Source organism: Schistocerca serialis, chromosome 3, assembly GCF_023864345.2.
Source record: "Schistocerca serialis cubense isolate TAMUIC-IGC-003099 chromosome 3, iqSchSeri2.2, whole genome shotgun sequence".
In the NCBI taxonomy this organism is placed as follows: Eukaryota; Metazoa; Arthropoda; class Insecta; order Orthoptera; family Acrididae; genus Schistocerca; species Schistocerca serialis.
Window position 1 is genome coordinate 254,764,605 of NC_064640.1, and position 27,599 is coordinate 254,792,203.

Here is a 27,599-nt window from a genome sequence, read left to right on the forward strand (position 1 = left end):
GCACTCTTACCTGCTCTTTTATAGTTACATAGTTCTTTTGAGATTTTTCTTTTGCCTCTTTCATTCTTGCAAAATTTGATACTGTCTGCACAAGTGTCTTTTTATATAACTGTCCATTATGTACAGTTCCATACTTTCTGCTGCCAAGTTGGTTGCTTAACCCTCAAGCAAGTATGGCTATGTACAAAATGCACCAACTACAAACAACATTGTTTTGTACCATTCCACTATTTTTTGCAACTGCTAGCCCATACCTATTCCTTAATTATTACTTCAGCTAATACAGTGATAAGTTGTGTTTTTACATACCCACGTGAACAGCAACAATATAAAATAAACAGTGAACTATGTGAGGAAAAAGGGTTTACGATTTGTGAGGGGGGAGGGGGGGGGGGAACAATGAGTCAGCTATCTAGAAGATAATTAGCAATCAAATAAGCAGTTGGCAGGGATCTGATGCAACTGCTTTGTTTGATGCTTCAAGTAGTTTATTACTGTGGGGTAACACTTTTACACAGCAACAGAGTGGTATAATGAAAGTTGACTTCATTATTGTTTAATTGAACAATGATTTAGCTCACACAACGTAAGTTTATTTTATTACTGTTTAATCAAACTTTAAACTGAGATGTTTACCTTGGTAATATAAAGACAGCCATTCTTTACATGTGTATCAAGTATAACACAGACCCACTTCTGTTAAGAAAAATGGCATGTCCGCTTATATTGTCAAAATGGTGTGCCTACTCGAGAGTTCGTTAAATCTCCTCCTAAATAAATTTGCATAATCTATATTTCTGATTTGCTACTTGAAGAGTTTGTAACTGTCTTGTTTTGCATACTGTTTTACTGTCAATTTTACTTGTCTGTGACCAATCGAAATTCTAAAGTAGTTAAGGACTGTCACATTTAGTACAACTAATTTGTTATTTGATAAAATATGGTCAATTCTATTTGGTGCTTGTCAACTTAACTTCCTATTTCCCCCTCCTCCTTCCCTCCCCAGTAGAAGATTGAATCATACTGCTCTCATCTGCCATTTGTGTTGTCATACCAAAAGATAACCACTAAAGATTTTTTGTTTACTTTTCTACCTACTTTGCATTAAAATTGCACATTATCTTGCAGTTGGATATGCTGCCATTTATTAGTTTCTACAGCTCTATGATACTTCTGAATCCTCATCAGAATGTGTGCATGTTGGTCCATAGATTTGAATGATTACTGTGGAATATCTTACATTTACCTTAAAACAAGTCTTGCTAATCTGTCTTTCATTCTTTCAATATAGGTTCCATTGTTTTTCAATTTTCTTGCTTTACAATAAAGCCAACACAGAAGTTTCTTTCCTGTTCTTCTGTAATAAAATTTATTGCTCAAAAAAAGTTTTGCACCACATGCATATCTGCAAAAATAAAAGAAAACTATGAAATAAGAATAGAAAAATAACCAAAATACTGGCAGTCTGCCTGAAGGTGAGCACCTTTGCTCATCTCTTAAATCAAAATCTGTTACTGAGTAACATTCAATACTATGTTGGTCCACCTCATGCACTGTAACACACTTTGATCCTCCTCGGTGTTCTCCCCACAAGTGGTAGAGATGTTGCTGCTCAAACCTGTTCCATCCTTGGGATCATCCAGTGTGTAGGATGGTTAATATGGTGAGAAACTGCAAGTTCATCTGACCTCAAGCCTGCTCCATTGTGTTCATGTCAGCATATACAAAAGATCATTTTGTTCTGTCAATTACTGCCTTGTGAAAGAAGGCACTGTGTGCTCATGCATTACCATCTTGAAAGTATCCCACTGTTGAAATGTCAAGTGTTAGGCTGGGAAATAGGTCAGAGGATCCTACTCTGTTTAATTGACACTGAAATGTAGGCCAGTTTGGTGAGCAACTTCCCATACTGACAACCTTTCTTCTCATAAAGCAGCAATGTGCACACGGTCAACAGTTACATTGATTCTTCACTGCATGTGAAAGATTAGATAGTGAACACAAGTAATATTGTTCCAGTCACCACTGGAGACACAACACATGCACTATTCAACTTCTCCAATGCCACATAGCAAACAAGGCCTTACATGTGTGGTATGATAGCACGCATCTTGAGCTTATACCAAAACAATAATTTAGTCTTCAGTGAAGACAATACACTGAGACTTCTTGGCAAATCACAAATACCAGACACTAAATTTCAATATGAGATCCAGCTAATATAATGAACTTATTGAGAAATACATTTTTTACCATTAAGTTAAAGTTCAAGACAATTTTTTTCTTTTTTCAAATTTTTTTCTTTTTTCAAATATATTGCATCCTATGTAAAATACTGACCATCATTATAGCAAAGTTTTCTTTGTGCCAATTTCATTTTATCATGATAATGTTTTACACAACACTATCAGAGTAACCAAAATTACAAAAATTAAATCTCGTACTTCTGAATTACTGTGAAAATTCAACTAAAAACTTTTGAACAAGTACATAACCTGCAAAATTCGCACTTGCGATAAATGCAAATTCTGCATCAAAATCTGAAACTGTGAATACATGTAATAACCTTTATTTCAATGCAAATTGTATCCAGATGAATTATTTTATCAGAGATGGTTTGAAACTGAGTTATTTTCTACATTTAAATATTGAAAAAGTAACCAATTTTCAGTTACTGATACTGCACTTCATCTGCTGGAGCCCAATTTGGAAAGAGAATGTGCATAATAACGTACTTGCAATATAAATAGTGTATCAATGCTCAAACACAGTGGTATATCAGTGCATTCTGAAGTTACGCTCCAGCCCCACAGCAAACAGTGGGTGTCTGAAAGGGCTTTATAAGATAGATGTAGCGTTTGACAATGTAGGACTCAGCCATGGGACTTAATATCTTAGCACAGAGAAATGTGTGTGTTTTTCTGCTAGCTAAAGTTGGTATTGTACAAAATGCCAGACACTATAAAGTTGCACGTGTAGGGTGTTTTGAACTATGGTTGCACAACATCCAGTAATGGTCAGGCCTGAACCAGCTCGTTTACTAAGTTACCAACCTCACCAAGCAATTGCATGGTAGCTGCTACCAAATGCTTTTTGCACCTCACTTTGCTTTGCATTGTACACAACTCATTATTTTGTTTTCTCACTTTGAAATGAGTGAAGAGCATAATTCTGGTCCATCACGGGGTCCAACTACAACTCTCATGACACCAAGAGAGACAGGCAAACAATGTGACAATTCCACTTTCATAGAAACACAAAACAAAGGTGTAGGCTGGCTGAAGAGAGAGACAAATACAAACAGGAAGAACAATACAAGACAAACCTAAATCATGACATTTGAGAAAACTAAATACGCGATATTCTTATCAGATCAATAGCTAGCAAATGCCACATGGTCAACCATTTGCTAACACTATTCACACTATCCTAAATAATGACAAAATAGCAAAGACTGCTGTTCAGCTTTTAAGTCACGTGGAAAACAGTCAGCCCACACCCAGCAATACCATTACAAATGTTTGTTGAGAGCAAATATCATACATCTGTATGAGATCAGTTATTGAAAGACAGCTTGAGAATATGCAGCCAACTGAACCAACTGCAGAGTGTTCCTTTATCATCTTCAATATTGGCACTATCATACATAATTATCACCATACACAAGTAGGAAGCCTACCTATATGTCCCCAAGTATTAATGGGAAAAAAAAGAGAGAAACTGGAGTATCAAAAGGTCACCCACAAAAGCAAAAATCAGAAGAATTGCACCTTCACACAGACACCATACGACAGGCAGAACTAGAACAGGAAAAATGAAACCATATACAATATTCTCTATAACATATGATAACAATGCACAGACAAAGTAGGATATGTAGTGAGAATATAAGGTACTAACACAGCTTACAAAACCAGCAATTTGGTACAGAAACATCCACCAAAACACAATTAAGGTTCTACCAACTAAGCTATTAGAAATACAAGAGATGCAATGGCCAGTCGAACTGTTGACATATATACAAAGAACACACAATGTCATTTAAATACAAAGCCACCCATTGGACACTAGTGAGACTCTTACACAAATAAATTACTCATCAACAAGAAACATACATGGATATAATCAGAGGTAGTAACAGCAGACATCTCACTCTTCTGGAAAACTACCACGCATGAACATCAATAGCATAAAATCATTTCAAATACACTGAATATATTTCAGGGCAAATAAGTCTATGACTACAGAGACAAACCACTCAAGGACACTCCCCCTCCTGCAACAAAAAATTATGACTAAAACAAAAAACCAGTCCAAAGTTCCAAATTTTACTTTTTTATTCACTCAGTGGCTAGTTCTGGGCTGAGACCCATTTTTAAATCATCTTAACATAGTCAAAAATGGCACATCTTTGAAAGTGCCATTTTTGACTATGTTACGATGATCTGAAAATGGGCCTTGGCCCAAAACTGGTCATTGAGTGAGTAAAAAAGTAAAATTTGCAACTTTGGACTGGTTTTTCTTTCTACTGATTAACAGAAGTAGCTGCCCCACAGCTAATCCAGCATGCTTGAAGTTCATACAAAATTATGAGCTAAGGAGGCACAAATGCAACCAAACAAAGGTGCTGATTTCTTGTAGCAGGCAGCGAAACTACTAAGTATTCATTTATCTGTTTATACTATGCACTTCAACAACAGTTTTCTGTTTAATAATCTCTGAATTTTGCCATTTTCCAGTAGTTATTAAGAAAAATTTCCTCGATTCTATTAGTGAATGTTAGAGAATTCTATCAAAAACTTATTACTGTCCATATATAATCAGGAATTGGAGAGATACGAAGGGCAGGTACGACGTTTGTGAGGAGGGCAAATTTTCCGAGTTGTTGCTTGCTTACTTTTCCAACCTACTGCACAAATTTCCCATAGTATATTTTTTTTTAAAAAAATGCAAATAGCAAACCTATGAAATTAACAAAAATATATTGTGCTTTGTCTGCTGCAACTTTTACTGTGAATAAAACTTTTAACTGCCAAATATTTACATTAAAAAGCAATCTAGTTACCACAGAATACTCGCCAGGAACAAGTTATACCTCCTGGTCACAGAAACCCAAAGTCTCAGAAACCCACTTCTTACGTAATATTCATAGACTGGGAATTTCAAAATGTGAACTTTCCTGTTCTTGTCATAATTACTGATGTGTGCTACGAACACAACACTTGTTCACCACTCTAATTGGTAACAATCAGTTGCTAAAGATAGTGTAGACCCTAAAAGGCTACTATGATGCACAAAAGAACATAATGTCTTTGCTAACAATATAAGGCATCAACAAACATCCTATGTTACTGTCACCCACACAATGCACCTGCTTTACTTGCAATATGTGATGCCACTCCCTACTAATCAGACAGTTGTGTGAACTTGTCCTGTAACTTTCCTCCATTAGACAGATGGCTGTACACTGTGATTTCCTGTGGTCAAAAGACCACTGAGAAAGAGGTTTCAAATAATAATAATAATAGTAAAGAGAAAAAGGGATGGGCAAACTATGCAAGTCTTTAGATCTGCATTTAAACCACAAACTTCCACTACATAAAAACTGGTTGAAGCACATAGGTTCCAAAGATTAATCAAACTTTTTGTAGCAGTGTGGGTGGTACAATTTTCTTGCACCTGAACCAGTATACTGATATCGCAGAAACTTCAAAATGTACCAGTAGTGTCTCCAACACCTAATTACAGTACATTAGGCTGATGGGCCCAAAGAGTTTAGCAATTCTCAAACTGTGCTATACTTCACCGTCTACAGCAGTCTCAGGCCAAGACTGAATGATTCTAAATCTCAAAGCCTGGGGTCAACACAACAAGGAAGTGATAGTTCACATGCCAGGCAGTGGCAGTCATATGCTAGGAGAGCCCTCAAGTCAACGCTATCATTTAGCAATTAGTTTGTCTGTGTGAGACTCCTAATGCTTTCAAATATTGTTCAGAGTGTTGCAGATACTGACTCTCACAATCTTTTGCAGTATGGAAGGATGAACAGCCCATCCACATTTGTTGTCCACAGAGTAATCCATCATGGTGGCTACCTTAAGGGTACTAAAAGCTGCAAGATACAATGCTGGATAGGACACTGGGCTCCATCACCAGTTAATCTGCTCTAAAATGTACTTAAGGTCACTGCTAACAGAACTTCCAATTTCAAGCATATAGGTTATAAAAGAAGATTATGCTGAGTTGTTAATAAGTTGTTTTATTTTTAACTGGGGAATACAAAAATTCAAATACTGCCGCACCAAATGCAATGAACTCTGTGAAGATTAGATTCAGAAATAACATTGTGACTGTTATGCTGCTCAGTACACACTTTTAATTTGCCACATATCATGAACACAGTATATAATTCGCACAGAAACTTCCTGGCAAATTAAAAATATATGTCAGAGTGGGATACAAAAACATCGCTTGCATTTTGTTGCAGTGTGAAAGATTCCCAATGTAATCCACACAGAGTAAGATAATAAACTCACAGTGGGAAATCAGAAATGGAATAACAATATGAACAGGACAGACTGCTATTCACCACAGGGTGGAGGTGTAGAACAGCAGATAGTCACATTTAAAAGTAAACTACTGGATATCTTTTTCAGCTACTGGACCAAATCATTCATCATGTAAAGTCAGTCAGTCAGTCAGTCAGTCTCTCTCTCTCTCTCTCTCTCTCTCTCTCTCTCTCTCTCTCCCCCTCCCCCCCCCCCCCCATTTTCAGGCACTGTGGTTGCACTGGGTTGAACAGCAATCTCAGCTGGGGTTGGCAGTGGTGGGAGTGCAGAACAGGCATGGGGTAAGGAGGAGGAGGAGGAGGAGGAGGAGGAGGACTGGCTGAATGTGTCATGCAACAAGTTGTTCTTGACTTCAATGGCTTATCCCCTTTGTGAGCCGTGGGAAACATGTTTCCCACTAAATGAACTCGCTCCTAGCCCGTGGGATTCACAGTTCCCACCTCTTATGGTGCTGCCACCTAGTGCACAGTATAGGGTACTTCTTCCAATCGGAAGTTCCCGCCATTTTTGCTGTATCTTCACACAGAGGCATTGTATGGCTGAGTGTCGTTCTGTAGAGGAGCCTTTCAGTGCTGTTCGCACGAGATTTTGTTGATTTTCTTCAAAGCTATAGTATAATGTAAATACTTTTGATTTTTGCTATGGTGTCTTATTATTTGGTGTTCCCTGTTTGTTGTAAAATGTGTTTTACTTACATTACTTGTGGAGTTTACTTGTAGTATTTGATTTTGTTGGTGAGAAGTATCCTTCCCACCACCTATTTGGTAGCCCATTGTTTTATGCCTCTAGAACGAATATTTCTATATTTTGCCACATTTATTTGACATTTTTGACTTAGTGGGTTTCAGAAATAATGCACAGATCATTATGTTACTAAGGAATGTCAAGTTTACCAAACCAAACCAAGTGCTTGCTTCTGGTGAATCTGTCATAGTATTTTTTTACACTGTTCAGTTCTCTATTTCTTTGCATTGCTTTTCTTTCAGATGTCTCATTCCCTAGACCTCAGCAATCGTAAACATGTTGACGAAATTTAAAATATATTTTCATTACCTGATGAAAGTGATTCAGAAACTGAAGGAGATGAAGATGCTGCAGATGAACTGAATGTTCTAGATAACACAGTCACCAGTGATTCAAGGCATGTTTCTGTGGAACAAGACATTTATGGTGACGAACATGACAGTGAATCATTTGTGCTTCCGACTGTTGCCAGTAGTGATACGTTGGACAGTGAAAGTGAAGAAGAATGGAATGGCAACTGTTCTTTCTTTGACAATGTGAAGAACAACTTTGAAACACGAATGGAAGGAAAACCAAAATTTCTCTGTAGTGCCAATGATCAGGATTCACTTAGAAAAGTAAATTCCTTGAAGACGATGTTTTCACTCTCATTGTAAATGAAACAAACTTGTATGCAAAACAAAATCGTGGTAGTAGATGTCCATCAAAAACCTGGGTGGACACAACTACTCGAGAAATGAGAGCTTATATAGGATGTCTTATTCTAGTGGGAATTCACCAACTTCCTGCTCTCTCTAACTTCTGGAGTTCAGACCCTACACTAAAAGTAGAGACAATTGCTAATGTAATGACAAGTAAAAGATTTAAAAAGATTGTAGAGAATGTTCAGTGTAATAACAACGAAACTGCAAAGCCAAGAAATCATCCAGAATATGATAAAATGCATAAATTACGGTCACTGATTGAAAAGCTTTTGCAGAGTTGTAAAAATAATTATGAGCCCTAATCATTCATTTCAGTGGATGAATCGATGATTCCTTTCAAAGTACGGTCATCTATGAAACAGTATATGCCAATGAAGCCAGTGAAATGAGGTTACAAAGTATGGTGCTTGTCAGATTCACTAACTGGATATATAATGAACTTTGATATTTACACAGGCAACTGTAAGGCAGATAGTGACTTGACACTGGGTGAAGGGGCTGTAGTAAATCTAACAAAGGAAATACATAATAAAAATAATGTAGTTCCATTTCACAGATTCTTCACCACCGTGAAATTGATGTCAACACTTTTGAAGAAGGGTGTGTATGGATGTGGAACAGTAAATACCAACAGGAAAGATTTACCCAAATTTATGAAGGAAAAAGTAAAACTGGAATGAGGAGAATTCCAGTTTGAAATAAAAGGAGCCATTTCTGCAGTAAAATGGATGGATAACCGTCCAAGTCACTCTCCCGTCCTCAATTCATGACCCAAGAAAAACAGCCACAGTGAAGAGGAAAAACAAGGATGGTATTAGTACAGAGATTTCTTGTCCTGAGGTTGTGGCAGAATACAACAAAATAATGGGTGGTGTCGATAAGTTTGATCAGTTACGAAAAAGGTATACTATTGGCAGATGTTCTGTAAAATGGTGGCACAAAATATTTTATTTCCTGGTGGACATTGCTACAGTGAACAGTTTTATCCTGTGGAAAATAAGTAAAAGAGAAAGTGGACAGCATGATCAGCTCACATACAGGATCCATCCACCCAAACAATTGATCGCTGGCTTCTCATCCCGAAAATGGCGCGGACAAAAACCTGTCTTTATGGCAAAAAGGGATGAAGTACCTGAAGATGTTCATCATGTGGCTGTAGGGGAGCATCAACTCATTTTAGGAGAAACCTACAGGAGGTACTGTCACTGTAGTACCAAAGCTGCAGAAAAGCGCACTCATTGTGTTTGTACATATTGTCAAATACCACTTTGCATAGAACCATGTTTCGGAAAATTTCATGGCAAGTAATTGTGAACAATCATTGTAACAAAAGAAGTAAATTTATCAAATAAATATGACATATATTGAAAAAGTTGTTTTTATCATTTAACTCCAAGGAAGGGCAGTGGAAAGAATACTTCCCACCTTGTTGTGTGACCTCACTTTCACAGTTGGAGCAAATTTGATATTCTGTATGATAACTATATCTATCTGTTGACTACTATCTGCTCTCCATTCATTGAAAAAATTGCTCAATAATTTTGTCCATGAAAGGGTTATTCACAGCCGATGCAATCTGGATCTTTCTCAACAACACCAGCTTTTCTGAATCACACAAGTAACTCTCCACACAATTTATCCTTCACTCCTGTAACTCCCCTGGCCTTAACTTTTGCTACTCCGTGTCCCTCACCTCCTCCATCTCTTTCCCTGATCCCACTACTGCCTCATACAAGCCTAGTACCCTGCTGCCCACATGCATACTCCTTTCCATTTGACATTTTGTGTGTGTGTGTGTGTGTGTGTGTGTGTGTGTGTGTGTGTGTGTGTGTGTTTTCTTTGTCTGAAAGGTAAAACTAATATGTGAAAATCTACTTTTAAATATGCCTGCCCATTGCCTCCTCTATGTGGTGGGCACCAACCTATCAATCAATTCATATAATTCAATCACAGATGTTTCTTTTTGTGAAAAGTGTTCCTCACTTTTTTATTTTACCAAATACATCAGCACGCCCTTTTAAGCTCTTGGTTTGGCACATAAAAACGTCACACATTTAATAAGTGTTCTATGATTAATTTGTTCCATAAAATTATTTTCCTAAGCCTGTCATTCATCTCTGTATTAGCCCAGTCTTTGTAAGATAAATTACTAAAGACATAAGAGAAAATCAGAGGTCAGTAATAAAAGAATTTAACAACAAAATATAGGACAAATATAGAACGCCATATCATCATGTAAGTTTACCACAAAAATGATGTCCACAGTTTGTCTCCACTGCTACAGTAAGTTGTTCCAAACAAATACAGCAGCTGTGCTCAGGAAGTGGACGATCTGAAATTAAGAAATAGTTACTTAGTCTTATTTTAAGATTATTAATTGTTACACTAATTTATTTATTTACTCTTTTACTTGGGAAAAAACTTTACTGTGGCTTGATTAAATATGCAAGGGCACGATGTAATGGATGAAGAAGAGAGCTGGGACATAAGGACATCCTGTCTTGAACAGGAATAAATAAATCTATAGGTATAATACATGCATTTAAGGGAATGGGTTAGGTACTAAAAATTTTAAGCTTAAAAAAAATTTGTGTGCAGTTGTTATGCACTTGACATGTTCCACATCATAACAGTTACCATGAGATTGATCAGTGGAACATTAACTAACAGGTTTCAAGGTCTTGGGATCCAGTACAACTATAAATGAATGTAACAGAGAGAAATTCTGCCATAATAAAATGCCAAATTAGATACAAAGGTAGTACATCAACATGGCCAAGTGAGGCACCAGATCCTGGGAATATAGAGGCAACAAGTGCAAAGATACGACTGTGTGAATTAGACTTTTTTTCCTGATAGTGTTTAATGTCTTAATAACGAGAAGATCACCATAGACAAAGCTCTAGCTCAGTTAAACCACAAGAGGACACTATAGACATTCACCAATATCTGACAAATGATATTTCTGAATCAGAAGGTATAGGATATAATGTGAATCCAAGTTCTGCACTGTTACAGCATTGTCCACTTGCAAGTGAATGGTCAGAATTGTCGGGTGTAAGCCTGTTTCATTGTTATTCAACTTTGGGAAAACTCCATACACAAAATTTTAGTTGCTGACATGAATAGGAAGGGACAAAAATAAATAAATAAAAATATGAAATAATACATTTTTATATGGTTTCCACAGTTGATATTGCCTGGCGCACAGCACTGAAATCTTGTACTACTCAACATAACATGCTTTTGTCACCATTTCCATTGGTTTGCAAGACGACCTCTAAGCCGCCAATAAAGAGATCAATACATAGCTACATATTCATAGAGAAATGCAGTGTTCATTTGCAAGACTAGAGTCTCACAGTGGTAACATTGACTAAAATGTTCTGAGGTTTCCAGCTGCATCAAGTGGCTAATATGGCAAAAACTTTCAACCAAGCACTCCCTAGTCATTATGAAGTGGAACAATTGCTGACAGGCTGCTGGTATGCTTGTATACACTCTACTTCACAGTTGTGACACCACTAGTGCTCATGGCATCACCATATACAGGCACACATGGACTTCATGTTCTTGCGCTTGCTTCAACCTTGCAATCATTGGAGCCTAAGCTGTGCTGAGCCGCAAGAAGTCATCTCTATTAACATTGTTACCAGTGATTTTTATTTTGATTACTTCTTTAATTACACGATCCCAGAGGCTGTTAGTGCAAGTCATGACAGAGGTTTCATCAAATTTGATCCGGTGACCATTTTCCAGAGCATGCTCAGCAAAAGCGGATTTTTTGGAGCAGCATAGATGCGTGTCCTTCCTGCATCATTTGACAGAGTACACTGTTTCTGTGACATAAGATTGGTGACACTCACAAGGTATCTTGTAGACCCCATGTGTTCTGAGACCTGCTACATCTTTAATTGGTCTCAGTAATTGTCAAACACATGAAGGTCGATTTGATTTTGTATTTTCTGGACAACTGAGCTCCTTAAATGCTCTTTGCTGGAAGATGATGATGTCATAAATCTTCTCACAAAGGCATCTAGACTACATGCTGTTTACATTCTACTAAAGATCCACAAGGATTGGATTACTGACATGTGAGCTGGTGAAGTACTTGGCCAACCTCCACACACCACATGTGAGTCACTGTGAACATCATATTAAGAACTCAACTGACTTTATCAGTCAAATTACCACCTTCAACTTTGAAAGGGTGACATTATGGTCAGTTTTGATAGGGTTTACCTATTTATGACTGTCCCTATAAGACTTTTTAGACCTAGTATCCCACTTCTTTGAAAGTACCATATTTAGGCACATTCTGTCATGTTATTTTCCTTACAATGGACAGTATTACAATCAAGCCCATGAGCTCTACCTGTTGCAAAGCTCTTTATGGAGGATTTCAAAAATATTGACTTAGATACAGGCTCATTAAAACACAGTGGTTTCTTCCGATACGTTAATAAAACAGTCATAATTTGGCCCCATTGATGCAAAATACTTTAGGAGTTCTTGGAAAACCTCAACAGCATTAACAGTAACATCGAGTTCACTATGGAAGTACAAAAAGACGAAGCACTGGCCTTCCTCGACATCCTCTTCTCCCATGAATGAAATGGGTGCCTTGACCACAGCATCTACAGAAAACCTGCACATACTGATCTGATCTTTACTTGCACATGATCAGCCATCATCACCCAGCAAAGACACGTACTGTGCTACAAACATTGCTATATCATGTATGAATGATATCACATGCTGATAACCGGCCACAAGAGCTAGTCCATGTATGCAAGGTCTTCAGAATCAATGGCTGCAATGTTCACCAACTAAATGAAGTGATCTCAAACAAGAATCACAATATCAATGAGGAAAAAACAAACTTCCTTTTTGGCATCCTGTGGCTCCAGGTCAGGCAAGATAAGCTGCCTGCTCAAAAGACACAAAATTGAATTAGTCCTCATGCCTCTGAAAGAATCCAACAGTTACTGAGACCATTTAAAGATGCAGCATGTCCCAGAACACCTGGGATCTGTAAGATACCTACTGAATGTCACCAGTCTTACGTTGGGCCAAGTTTCCTGAAGTGCTCACCATCTGGTTTGACCTCAATGGTACATGCTGCTTTTTTAATGCTACGGATGCAGCAAGCATTATCCCCACTCTCCCCAGAATGAATAATTCATAAATCAACTGATACAGGAACTCCAGACTAGGGTTATTTTTGTGGGATCATATTCCCTTCCCAGAGAAAACAATGTGGTGATTTGGACATTCCACATCACAATGGACACTTAGAGCACAGTTAAGTAGCAGCTGATGGAACGTTATCCACAGAGAGGGAATCCCCCACCACTGTCAGCAGGTGGTCTACAATGGTCATCCAAAAGGTAATGGTCACAAGCTTAATCTCACAGTAGTGAAACAGGGCTATGATATGCAATGTTGGTGGAACTGTTAACCCGTATGGCAAGCCACTGTAATTCAAACAAGATACAGGCTCTGTAGAGTTGTGAAAGAGTGGAACAATCTTCATCACAAGAGTTGTTAGTGATGTACCAGATGGTATTGAATTTTAACAAGCACTTATGTTTAAGACAAGGGTGTGGAGTAGTGATGTTAGCTTGCCATCTGAGTTCTAGTAAATAACATGACATGACCACAGGCAGCTTGTGATTTCAATACTAGGGAATAGCATGTATAAAAATGTGTCAGAAATTTTATGCATTTCTTCTCAACTTCAGAACATTCCAAAAGTTCAAATGAAGATGGGTCCAAAAATCACTTGTTACAAAGGTATGAAAGTAATTCCCTGGAGTGACTTACTTCAAATCTGTAATTTTACATACTTGGTCATGACATTTGTTTTGTCTGATGGTCGTTTGCTGTGTTTAAGAGTAACTTCCAGCACAATGCATCAAACAATGTAGTCAGTGTCTGAAATGACAGATGCATCAGGTCAACTTTATGCTGACCATTACCCTGGGAGGCAGTTACCTTATACAAGAATGTTTGTACGACTCCACCAATGCTTGCTTTTTGTTATTGTTTTGTTTTAGGCCAGAAAACAACTAAGGTCACACACACCAATGTAAGAACCTTAGAATACTAAAACATAAAAAAGTGTTAAAAATTACTACACATTGAGCCCAATTGATGGATGGAAAAAGAGCTAAGAAAAAGGATTTCCTCTTGGAGAAACGTCCACAAAATACACCATAGAGACAACGAAACTCCTGAACTAAAGATTAAATGTCCTTTCTCATACTACTATGATTGATAAAAGGTAAAACGTGGTTGATACCCCACATGCATTCACTAAAACAGAAGATAACACAGATAGCGAACATATATTACAATGTACAGGGTTAAAAAAAATGGCAGTCAGGGAAAGGCGAACCAGCAAAGGTTGATGACAGTGAGTACAAAATGGTGGGGATCACCACTTAAATGGCGATGGCTGAAACGACAATTCTCAGTACGCAACCTAGCTAAAATGATCTGCTCGCGGTGAGAAGGCCGAAAGGAGACCAGCCACACTGCTGGGAGAGGTTTAATTACCTAGAGCTCGTTCTCATGAAGGGAAGAGCAGTGGTGATGCCAAAGTAACACCACCTGCTGACAGAGGACAACATGGAGATCATCAGAAGGAATGAAAGAACTAGCGGGCTGAGGCAGGGGCACTGCAGCCTGGGCACCAGTGCCAGCAGCCTCGCTTCCCATTAGACCGACGTGACCAGGAACCCACATGAACATCACAATGGCTCTCTCAAGAGTGAAGAAGTGGAAGCTTTCTTGGACCTGCTGCACTAAGAGAGAGACTGTGTACAGCACACAAAGGCTCTGAAAGACCCTGAGAGATTCGGAGCAGATGACAATTGAAAAGCCTATGTTGCTGGATGTACTGCATGGCCTGATACAGGGCAAAGAGCTCTGCTGTAAATACTGAGCAGTATTCTGGAAGCTGATACCAAAAATCGTCAGTGCCAATGATGAAGGCACACCCAACACCATGGTCAATCCGAGAGCAAGCAGTGTACACAAAGGTACTATTGCTAAGTTCCATGCGAAGGTCAAGACACTTACAGTGATAGATCAAATCTGAAGTAGTTTCCTTAGGACGCGAATGAAGTCCAAAGTGGGCCACCGCACGAAGCCAAGGCGGTAAATGGTTCACACCTATCTGGAAAGTGGCAGGTAGTGTGAAGTTAAGCTGCCAGAGCAATAGCCGAAAGCAAACTCCAAGGCGTAACAGAGAAGAGGGACGTGCCCCATACTGGTGGTCAAAGGAGTCAGCAAAGAAAGAGGCACAGGATGGGTGGCCAGACATGGCAGACAAAAGGCAGGCGTATCCACTGAGGACAACATCATGCTGGTATGACAGTGGTAGTTAGGCAGCTTCTACACAGAGACACTCAACTGTGCTAGTGCAAAAGGTGCCAGTGGTCAAGCGGATTCCGTGATGGTGGACTGTATTTAGATGCTACAAGATGGACGGGTATGGACGTGCATAAATGAAACACCCATAGTTGAATTTTGAACAGACAAGGGATCGGTACAAACTGGGGAGGGTGGTCCGATCTGCTTCCAGAGAAGTACTGTTAGGACACGTAGTACATCGAGGGACAGGGTCATCGGGTGGCCAAGTAAGATACGTGGGAGGACCAAGAAAATTTTCTATCAAGCATGAGCCCCAGGAATTTCGTAGTTTCAGCAAACAGAAAAAAAAACCATGGCCACAGTCAGGTATTTCCATAGAAAACCATTCATGACATGGGTTGACAAAGTGATGAGATGCTCGACTGCAGAACGACACACTCGAAATCCACAATGTGGAGTGGTTAGTACATTGCGAGACTCTATCCACCATACCAGCTGGTTATGAATCATACATTCCATCATCTTGTAAACATAACTGGTAAGAGAAATAGGGCAGTAGCTAGAAAGATGATGTTTATCCTTACCGGGCGTAGGTATAGATATCACAGTGGCTTCATGCCAGCATCTGGGAAACGTGCCATCTGCCCCGATGCAATTGGACATATGAAGGAGAAAGTGCTTGCCTGCAAGAGAAAGGTGCTGCAACATCCGAATGTGAACATCATACGGTCCTGGGACAGAAGTTTGGGATGAAGGGAAAGCATTATCTACCTCCCTCACAGTAAAGGTGGTATTGTAGCATTCATGAATCTGAGACGAGAAGGGTATCACCTGAGCCTCCTCCACTCATTCCAATGGAGGAAGGTAGGGTGATAGAGGGTGGAGCTTGAAATCTCTGTAAAAATAGCAGCCTAAGGTGTTGGAGGTAAGAATGAAGTCCACAATGACGTCATCTGCTATAGTAAGGCCAGAAATTGGGGAATGGACCTTGGTCCCAGAGAGCCGTCACAGGACGGCCCACATGATGGAAGAGGGAGTGGAACTGTTAAATGAACTAATAAATGAAATCCAGCTAGCTTTTTTTTGGCTAACCTCAAAAGTGGATGACACTGCGCACGCAACTATTTATAATGAATACAGTTTGCCATCATAGGATGACAGTTAAAAATGTGTAGAGCACGTCTCCCTGCGCAAACTGCGTTGCAGCATGCCTCAGTCCACCAAGAGACAGGGCCAAGCACGGTAAAGAGGAAGCGCGAGGAATGGAATGTTCTGCAGCAGCAAGGATAACATTTGTAAGGTATTCTACCTGGTCATCACAACTGGGGAAATGTTTGTCGAAGTTGACAGAGAGGAGTAAAGCCTCCAGTCAGCCTTAGAAAGCTGCCGATTGGGTTTACATATAGGTGAGATAGGAGTCAGCAAAGGGATAGCCGTTGGAAAATGGTTGCTCGAGTATGTGTAAGAGAGAATGGACCATTCAAGACAATGGGCAAGCTGGACAGTGCAGAACGAGAGATCCAAATGGGAACAGGTGTGTGTGGACATGGGTGCTCCAGTATTAGGGCAGATGAGGTTGAGTTGATTGAAAAGGTCAGCCAAGAGGGCACCCTTTCAGACAAGGTCTGGATGAGTCCCAAAGAAGATGAAGTGCATTAAAGTCACCGAACAGCAAAAAGGGGTGAGGGAGTTGACCAATAAGCTGGAGCAAGTCTTCCCTGGTGAAACTGACTGATGGAAAGATGTAGATGCTACAGAGAGGAAAGATGAAGCGAGGAAGGAAAATGTGAACTGCAGTAGCTTGCAGTCGGGTGTTCAGTGAAATAGTTTGACTTTGAGCATCATCCTGGATGAGTAGCATGACTCTCCCATGAGATGGAATGCAGTCCTCAGGGCAAAGGTCAAAGTGGACCAGAAAAAAATGCAAGAGGTCAAAGTGGTCATGAGGATGCAGTTTTGTTTACCAGAGGCAGGAAACAAGAGGACACTGTGATTCCAAAAGCAGCCGCAATTCCTCCTTGTTGGATCTAAGACCATGAATGTTCTGCTGGGGGAGACTCACGGTGGGGAAAGGGGAGGCGGGAAAAAAATGAAGGGTTGCCACCTTGGCGGCTGCCGAGTGAAAGTCTTCGAAGACTCACTGATACAGGGCGCAGAGGCTGAAAGATCCTGTTCCAAGAGATCGACAGAACCATCGACATCTCTATGGGTCGGCCTGTGGGCTCCAGAGCAGAAAAACGATTTGTGATGTGCATCAGCAAAACAGAGGTCAGTGGGATGAGTGTATCATACGACGACACCATCAAAGAGGATCTCAGAGTCAGCAAAGGAGAAGGACATTTGTCTTTGATTTCCTAGAGCCTTTGGGGCTGGTATATGTTTGTTGGCTGGAGGGACATAAGTAGTCTTTGGGGAAGTGTTCCTTTCGTTCTTTCCGGCCTGCCAGTTGTGAAGCGTGGGATTTCGCCACTGGGGGCAAAGACTAGGTGGCTTGTTCCACAGCTGGAAGAGAAGGAGACAGGGATGCTATTATGACACTGAGTGGTTTTATAACTGCAGAACTGTATTTGAGATCACAAGTCTGCATGGCCATGTCCTTCATGGAGCAAGGTGTAGCAAGAGCGGTACTGTAAGTGCCAGATGATAAAACACAGGGCTTTCGACTTGCCAACAACTGCAAATAACAGGATATGGTACTTTTTCCTTCACCCGGATCTCCTGGATGGCCTGCTCATTGAGATACATGGGGCACTCACGGGATGAGGCGGTATGGTCTCCATTACAATTGATCAGTTGGGAGCAGGCGGCAGGCAATTGCCCCCATGAGCATCCCCACCACAAGCAACACATTTGGCAGTGGTTTTACAGGACAGTCAAATGTGGTTGTAATGTTGACACTGGTAGCAATGCATTGGGTTTGGAATGTACAGTCAGACAGCGATTATTTCATAGCCTGTTTCGATCGTCGATGGAAGCACTACTCAATCAAAAAAATGGCTCTGAGCACTATGCGACTTAACTTCTGGGGTCATCAGTCGCCTAGAACTTAGAACTAATTAAACCTAACTAACCTAAGGACATCACACACATCCATGCCCGAGGCAGGATTCGAACCTGCGACCATAGCGGTCACGCGGTTCCAGACTGAAGCGCCTAGAAGCGCACGGCCACACCGGCCGGCACTACTCAATCAAATGTGAGAAAAAGAGTGCATGTAGGAACTAAGGTAGCATCAACTGCTTTTGTTACCCAATGGACTGCAGTGATGCTCTGATCAAAGAGGTAAGATTGGATTTCTCCCTCAGTCAGACCATCAAGCAGTCCAGTTTAAATAACACCACACAATGAGCCTTGACACAAAAAGGATAGCCATGAAGCAAAGACGTTGTAACCAGTTGTTGGACTTGAAAATCACTATTGGTCTCCAAAAGCATAGTCTCACTATGTAAATGAGACCAAGATTTCACAGTGCCAACAATGGCATCAGCACCTTTCTGAATAATAAATGGATTACCAGTAGCAAAGGACTGACCTTCGATATGTGATACCACAAGGAACCAAGGTGAGGCTGGGAGAGTCTTTGAATATTTAGCCTCATTCCATTTACATTTAGTAGACACTGACTGAGATGAAGATGAGTGGCTCATTGCAAAAAAATCCCCCATGACTGCCAGCATCTTAGATGGTATGCTGCTTCCAACTGGGGGACCCCCTTGGAGTGGGGCTCACTCACCTTAGGTGATTGTTAACACCTCAGATCATACCTTCCGAACTTCTGTCAGAGGGAACAATCGGCAATTTGGGAAGGTCATGGCTCAGGCAATCACCCATCCCTGAGCCTGGCCTGTACCAGGGGGTACATGTGAAGCCTACGTATCAGCCCGGCACTGGAAATTATGCATTACCCAGCCAGCTGTTATGTATCAAAAGCATGGACCATCCTTCAGGAGTGCACAGGGAGGAAGAACAAACAGAGTAAACTCAAATGCTAAAACGAAGGATGGTATGAGATGGAGAACGATGAATGAACAAAAAAACAGATGAGGGGCTGTTCTGATGTCAGGCTATGAAAACCTAGAACAAATTCCCAAAAATATCCCAGGCATGTTTCCCAAGGAAGGGGACAAAGGATAGCAGAAGGATAGACATGCAGTACAGAAAGTGAAGAGGCTCTGCAAAGGCCCTGTGGTAGCCAAGCAAAAACTCATGAAAGAGTGGTGAGCCCCTGGTGGGATCAATGCTTGTGAGAGACAGACTCATTTGAGGAGGTACTCCATCAACCAATAATTGTAGAATTGCGATACATGAAGGCATATGTGATTAATATCACATGATGATCTCGATCATCCTGCACGAAAATCTTCTGCAATTTTATCTTCAACAGGTGCAAGGATTAAATCGGGCTGACTTTTATCCAGGAATAACTTTCTGTCAAAGCCTGTTAGGGCTGTATGCCACGTTTCTGCAGTTCTTAGTACGTACCTTATTCACTGATGAGACTGATTTTTGCATGACACAAGATTCAGTTGCCACGACAATCAAATCAGACCTTACAAAAAACCTCATCAAGTGTGACAAGATAGACATCACCATACGTTCAGCCTCAACACATGGGGTGGAATCATTCACGATCATCTTTTGGCCCCTACTTCTTTCTATGTCATCTTACTGGACAAACATATCTGGTTTCTAAGGTAGTTGCTTCATTTACTTGATGATGTACCTCTAGACATATCTAACAAATGTGTTTTATGCATGATGGTGCTTCATCTCACTTTACATGGATAGTTCGCCAGTATCTTGATAACCACTTTCCGAACAGGTAGATTGTTCCCCCTACTGCCAGATGTAAATCCAAGGAATTTTTTCTTTTTGGAACATTTAAAATATGTAGTGTATCCAACTCCCATATCAAATTTTGATGTTCTGAACCAATATCTCAAATTGTGAAGAAATTACAACACAGCAAAACCAATACAGATATTGGCCCTAATTCAGAGAGAGAGAGAGAGAGAGAGAGAGAGAGAATATCATAGACTTCTGGGCAACAGACTCCTATGTCTGAGCATGATGGCCACCAGCAAGACAATACTGCACCACAGGTTGCTTATGCCTGAGAGTGCAGGGCCAAAACAAAGCGTGTCAGTGTGACAACAATAATAACAAGCCACGTTATGGACTGCAACCGCTCCAGATGCCACCGCTGCAACTCCATGTGCTAGTCTCGCCGACAGACAGCAGTGACATTCTACTAGGAGGCGCAGTTAGCACGAACTTTTTGCTTTCACTACTACATGTCGTCACAAAATTTTGTGAGCAATTCATCCTCCTGCTGGTACTTAAGCCATTGCCTGGCTCATATCCAGCAGTTGCTACCAGCCAAACTGGGATCATCACCTTCTGGAGCTAATGGAGGCACCAGCAACCTTTGTCCTGGCTGAACTTCGGTATCTCATCTCATTAATTTGTGTTTCGAGAAAGTTGTCTCACCATGTGGTAATTAAGACTTTTACTATCATATCATTTGTGATATCAGTTTTATGTATTGTGTAATGATTTTTGTGTTTACATTTCTGGTAACAGTTCTTGACAGGCAATTAAAATGCCAAAAAGTGAGAACTTAACTGATCAAACTTCGCTTAAAATCACACCTGTTCACTTCACTATCCCTGATGTTTACCGGCTGAATCACATTCCAACACACATAATGTAAAATTATTAGCACACAAATTTTTATCTTAAAATCCTGATAGATACAAGGAACAAAAACTTCAATAAGATGTCAGGAAAATTTGGTTGAGTGATCAGTTTTACAAAAAGATGGATGAGAAAATCATGCTGACTTCATACTATGCATCAACAGAAAGTATCTACCAATATTTTGACACAAAAAGATCCTTCACCAAATCTAATGACATTCACAAGGAATTATCCTGTCCATTCAGATACTGTAATTGACAGTAACATAGCCGAGCAGGTAAATTCCAACTGTTGCATGATACTACTTTATATGACAGAAAACAATTACACTCATCAAACCAACAAGCTTGTGAAGTCCTTCAATTTGTGCTATTAATGCAAATTTTCTGATTCATTTGGACAGCTTATAGATTGAAGTATTAGAAAGAATTTGAAACATTTGGTCACAATTCTCTCTCTCTCTCTCTCTCTCTCTCTCTCTCTCTCTCTCTCTCTCTCTCTCCCTCTCCCTCCCCCCCCATCCACCCCCCCCCCACACACACACGTATTACCACCTTTGTTTCAAAATATATTGACTACAGCAACAAACAGTCACTGCTAGCAAAGGAAACAGCATGGAAGAGTGGACACAGTATTTGCTATGCATAATGCTTACTCTGCTTCTACAGCTGCTTAATCGCTTCCCTGAATTCTTAAATGTCCTGTTACCCAGCACTATTGTATCTCCTTGCCTAGCCTCTCTATATGGAGAAAGGAATCCTGGATGATCTTTTACCTATTGGGTACATTTGAGCATAGCTTGCAGGACACTCAAGAAATTCAAGCAGACGAGGAATTTCACAGCGAGAAACGTCTTGTCTCTACTAGAGACCTCATGATTCCATATGACTTTGCACAGAAATACCACAAATCTATTTACTAGAAGGATCTTGAAAAGAGAGACTGGAAAAATAACAGATCAGTAAAGTGAAACTCTGCTGCTGGGGCCTATTCGGTAATATTACCAAACCATCCGCAAACAGAATGCCGGAAGAATGACTCTGTGAATGCTGGAATTTATATAATCTTGTCTTTGCAGTTCCTATGGGAGAAACTCCCAGATTCTTCATATAACACTGGTTCTTGAAACTCTGTACATAGTTTTTTGCAGGATAGTTGACTGGCATCTACCAGTTCAGATTTTTCAGCATTTCTGTAAGGATGTCCTGGGTCAAACAGAACTGCAACCAACCACACTGCCCCTCTCTGAATATGTTCAATATTCCCTTGTAATGTGGCAGAAAGAAACAATAAATTAAGAATACTACCAACACCATGTCAAACTGCAAACTATGGTACCACATGTTTGTCACTGTAAAGGTACATTACAGTGAATTATCTGTTTTATATATGAATTTCAATGCACAAAAGATCACACTGGAATATAAAAGGCCAATTTTCATTACATATTCAATATGTATTACTCATTAAACTTTGTAATCCAAATTGGAGTGTAAACAGATGCGGGTATAATAACTTCTAAATTGTTTAGGCAGAAGGACAGTAATTTAATTTCAAGCACTCAACATTATAATATCGAGAATATACACAGAATATTAAAATCTGTCCAACTCAAAAGTTACAAAACATTCACAATTCACTTGGCATGAGGGACAACCACAGCTGTGATGATACATTTCAAATGATGAAAACTGCAACATCTGCATCAAAATGATTTATTAATGACGACTAATTTAATGAGATGGTCACATCTTCAGGTACCAAACTGTTAACCTCAAGAAAATACAAAAATCATACTCAGAAGTACCTTAAATCAGGAACTGCCATATTAATATAGTGTTAATCAGCGACTGAGGTACACAGACAGTTTAACAAACAAATTGAGAAAGTCACTAGTAATGCATGAGTCCACATCTGGCTCTCATGCAGGCAGTTATTCGACTTGGTATTGACTGATAGCGTTGTTGGACCACCTCCTGAGGGATATCATGCCAAACTCTGTATAATTGCCACTTTCAATCATCAAAATCCTCAGCTGGTTGGATAATGTTCCAAACATTCCCAATTGGTTTGGCAAGCACGAAGAAAAGCAGTACAAAATCTCATGATGTGCAGGTGGCCATTATCTTGGTGAAATGTAAACCCAGGAAGGCTTGCCATGAAGTGCAACAAAATGGGTTGTAGAATATCACTCATGTACTGATCTGCAGTAAGGGTGCTGCAGATGACTACCAGAGGGGTCCCACTATGAAAAGAGATGGCACCGCAGACCATCAATCCTGTTTTTGGGCCATGTGTCAGGTGACAGTCAGGTCAACATCCCACCACTGTCTGCGTGTCTCCAGACACACCTTCACTGGTCATTGAGGCTCATTTTGATCCGGGACTCATCACTGAAGCCAATTCTGTTACAGTCAATGAGATTGCAGTCCAAAGACATGTCTGGAGATGCCCCAGATAGCGGTGAGATACCAACCCCATTGTCACCCACCATACAGCGCAAGAACCAGGATTGATGGTTTGGGGTGCCACGTCTTTTCGTTAACAGGACTCCTTTGGTAGTCATCCACAGCTCCCTTACAGCACAATAGTATGTGGATTATATTCTACACTCTTGTTTTGTTGCCTTTCATGGCAAGCCACCCTGGGGTTACATTTCAGCACGATAATACCTGCCTGCACACAACATGAGTTTCTACTGCTTGTCTCTGTGCTTGTCAAACACTACCTTGGCCAGCATGGTCACCAGATCTCTCCCCAATTGAGAACAGGTGGAGCATTATGGGAAGGACCCTCCAACCATCTCAAGATTTTGCTGATCCAATGTGCCAGTTGAACAGAACGTGGTACGATACTCCTCAGGAGGGCATCCAACTATACTATCAATCAATGCCAAGCTTAATAACTGCTTGCATAAGAGCCAAATGTGAACCAGCATGTTACTGACTTGCTCAATTTGTGAAGCTCTTTATCTTGAATAAATCTTCCAATTTTTCTGAAACTGTAATCATTTGGTTGCCCTTACACACACATCACATCTGCCGATTTTCATCCCATTTGGATAAATTCTTTCATGGTGTGTCTCCCCCCCCCCCCTCCCCCCGCCAGAGTGTATGTTGACCAACTTATAAGTGTGCTAAAGGAAACTATGGGTTTTCCTAGCAAAGTTGTGAAGAACTCACTCTTACATATGAATTCTTGTGCACCTACACTTGGAGCTAAGTTAAAGATACATAAACTAAATGTGTCCGCGAGACAAATCGTTAACACATGTAGTGGACTGGGATACAGTATTGAAATGGTTTTGGCTAAATATCTGAATCAATATTACTTAAATCTTTATTACTTCATTTATTACTTAATAACATCAAGCACAGGGATCATCATATCACAATACTGAATGCAATCAGCATTCCACTTGGAACCCACATTGTGTCTCTTGAGATTAAGAATATGTATACTACTGTCCCCCCAAAGTTGAATTATTTAACTTGGATTGCCCTGAACCAACACACAAACGGCAGCCCAAGTGATGAAGTAGTTCTTGATGATAATTATTTTAGATTTGTTGACCCATGTTACCGACAGCAACTGAATCTTACTGTTTAGATTAGATTTACTTTCATTCCAATTGATCCGTAGTGAGGAGGTCATCCAGGATGTAGAACATGACAGAAAATAATCCCATATGACATTACGGAATGAAAGTAAGTATAGTAAGCCAGCTTTTTCATTTTTATATCCCCTATGTCTGACACAATTCGCACTGCAAACAGAGATTCGTTTAGACGGTTCAGCAGTTCTGTGGTGTGCTCCTCCCAGTTGAATTTATTATCAAGCTGTAATCCCAAGAATTTAACACTGTCCACTTCTATCTGCTTATCATCATATGTTAGGCATATACTTGCGGGACACCCCTTACAAGTTCTGAACTGCATGTAGTGTGTTTTTTCAAAGTTTAGCGGCAAGGAATTGGCTAGGAACCAGTGATTAATGTCCACAAACATTTTATTAGCCGATCTTTCTAAGACTACACTTGATTTGCTATTTATTGCAATGTTTGTATCATCGGCAAACAAAACGAACTTGGCATCTGGTAATGTTACTGATGAAAGGTCATTGATATACACAAGAAAAACTAAGGGCCCTAAAATGGAACCTTGTGGGACCCACATGTAATTAGTTCCCAGACGGATGATGCCTGATAGCTTAATACATGTATCTTTCCTAATAACACCCTTTGTTTCCTGCCAGAGATATAAGATTTGAACCATAAAATCACTTCTAGCGTATTGTCTGGCTAATATTTTTATGACTAATTTTGAACATCAGATTAAGACTTTGCTTCCTCATTTCGCCGATAAAATAATAATCTGGAATCACTACATGGCTGACGTGTTATTGCTCTACCAGGGTACTAAGGAAGGCTGTACATCTTCCGTAGATTCTCTAAATATGCAAGATTCTTGTAAGCAGGTCACCATGCACGATAATAGCCAAAGGAAAAATTTCTTGCCTTGATTTGCTTGTTATGTTAGAAGAGATATAAACTAGGTAATTGGTACTCCACATTGATTAACACCATCCCTACACTTGTAAGATGGCTGGACTCAGGTCATTACTCAACAGACTGCACATTGTACCACTTAGCCCTTAAGCCTTCAATAGGAAATTAAAAGTAATTCAACACATTGCCTATGCCAATATTTACAATGCAGGGTTTATTACCAATGTTAAAAGAGGAGTCATTAGAAAAAGAATGAGTAGGTCTGGTAGGGGGGCACTACGATCAACTCAGATCAACTGGGAGCTACATCATAGGAGATACTATCAGATCCCATATCTCAGTGCAATATCTGAAGGAGCTGGCAAGGTACTGCATGCAAAGAACGTTATACAGTTTTTTTTGTTGTATCTAAGGATCTTGGTGCCTCCATTAAAAACAGAGATTTTGGGACCCAATTCCTTTAATGGTATGGGTGTTTGTAGTATTTGTCATAACTACTTCCCAGAAAATATGTTGGTCAGACAGGGAGAAGTTCTAACTTTCGATTTAAAGGTCACCTTGACAAGATGAACTCAAAAACAGTGCTCAGTGCACACCTATGTACTGAGGGACACTCCATTATTAATGTTTCCAAAACTAAAAATTTTATACAAAGAAACTAAAGGCCTTTTATTTAACATTTTAGAAGAGGTAGAAATAATGAGTTCTGTTAAAACTATGCATAAGTGCACCCTCAATGGGCAGGTAGAACTATATCACTATTCCCTTCAGCAACTTTGACACACACAAGTGACGAGAGTGGGGAACACATACACATACAAAGTCTGTTCAAAAAATTCCAAAACATTCTTAATTTTGCAACAATGGTGTGTTGGAGTGAAATGCAGCTGGCATCCCTCCACATGCCTGTGTTTAATGTGTATCCGCTATATTGAGGAGCGCACTGTGTCACACAGTTCGTGAATTTCGAGATGGCAGAGTTAGATGAGCAATGTGTGTGCAATTAAATCTTGCAAGAAACTTGAGTAAACCTTTACAGAGACACGCCAAGTGATACAGGAGGCCTACAGTGATGACTGCTTAAGCCATATTCAGAGATACAAATAGTTAACATGGTTTAAAAAATGGCCTTGTTCAGGATACCCTTCGACGTCTGCCAACAATGTTCATGTCAGGAACATCAACGAAATTGAGTATGCCAGTCTAAGACTATCTACCCAAGGCAGGAGGAGGTAACATTTCAGTTGGATCATGTCATGAAATCCTGACACCGCATCTTGGAACGCATTTTAATATATGTGACATGTAAAACCGCGTAGTCATTTTTCATTTGTTTATTTCTTTCAAGTAGTCTTTGTACGTTACTGGCAGTACAGTTAGCCTTCTGCCGCCGAGCAGTGTGTCAGCAGTGCGCTAGTATCAGCATTACTGCATTTATTAGGCAGTCTAGTATTTTACTAACCATTTAAATTTTTGTGTCGAATTGTTTGTGCTCTCTGTAGATTAGTTCTGACGTTCTTTGCACAACAGTATTTAGCATGGATAGGGACTGCGACTGCTGTGTTCGGATGCGGGCTGAGTTGGCATCCCTTCGCTCCCAGCTTCAGGCAGTGTTGGTTTCGATCACACAGCTTGATGCGGTTGCCAACGGGCATCACTGTGGGGGTGCGGATGGGGGTTTGTTGGGGACGGACAGCTCGTCCCACGCATCCCCCAATCGGAATACAGCTGTGGCCCTCCTGGGATACTGCCCACATTGAGGCTGACCCCTCACCCATGGCAGAGCGGGAGGTCCTCTCGAGGTGTGGCAGGGGGCAAAAGACATTCTGGAGGGCTGAACGGAAGGCCTCTCCAGTTTCTCTGATGAACCGGTTTCAGGCTCTGTCTCCAGCTGATACTGATCTTCGGCTGGACATGGGCTGTTTGTCCTGTTCCAGAGGTTGCCCCTCAGTCTGCAAGATCCGGGCGGTCGCAGAGGGTGGGCTTACTGATAGT

The 27,599-nt window shown here is 40.3% G+C and overlaps 1 protein-coding gene across 1 annotated transcript in view; it reads right to left on the reverse strand.

Annotated features, from left to right (window-relative positions):
* The window catches only part of LOC126470015 (E3 ubiquitin-protein ligase RNF170), a 119,982-nt gene that overhangs the window by 65,908 nt on the left and 26,475 nt on the right, over positions 1-27,599 (reverse strand). Inside the window, exon 3 of the mRNA XM_050097490.1 lies at positions 10,263-10,349. Within this exon, the coding sequence (XP_049953447.1) occupies positions 10,263-10,349 (87 nt within the window). The remainder of the gene's footprint in view (positions 1-10,262; positions 10,350-27,599) is intronic.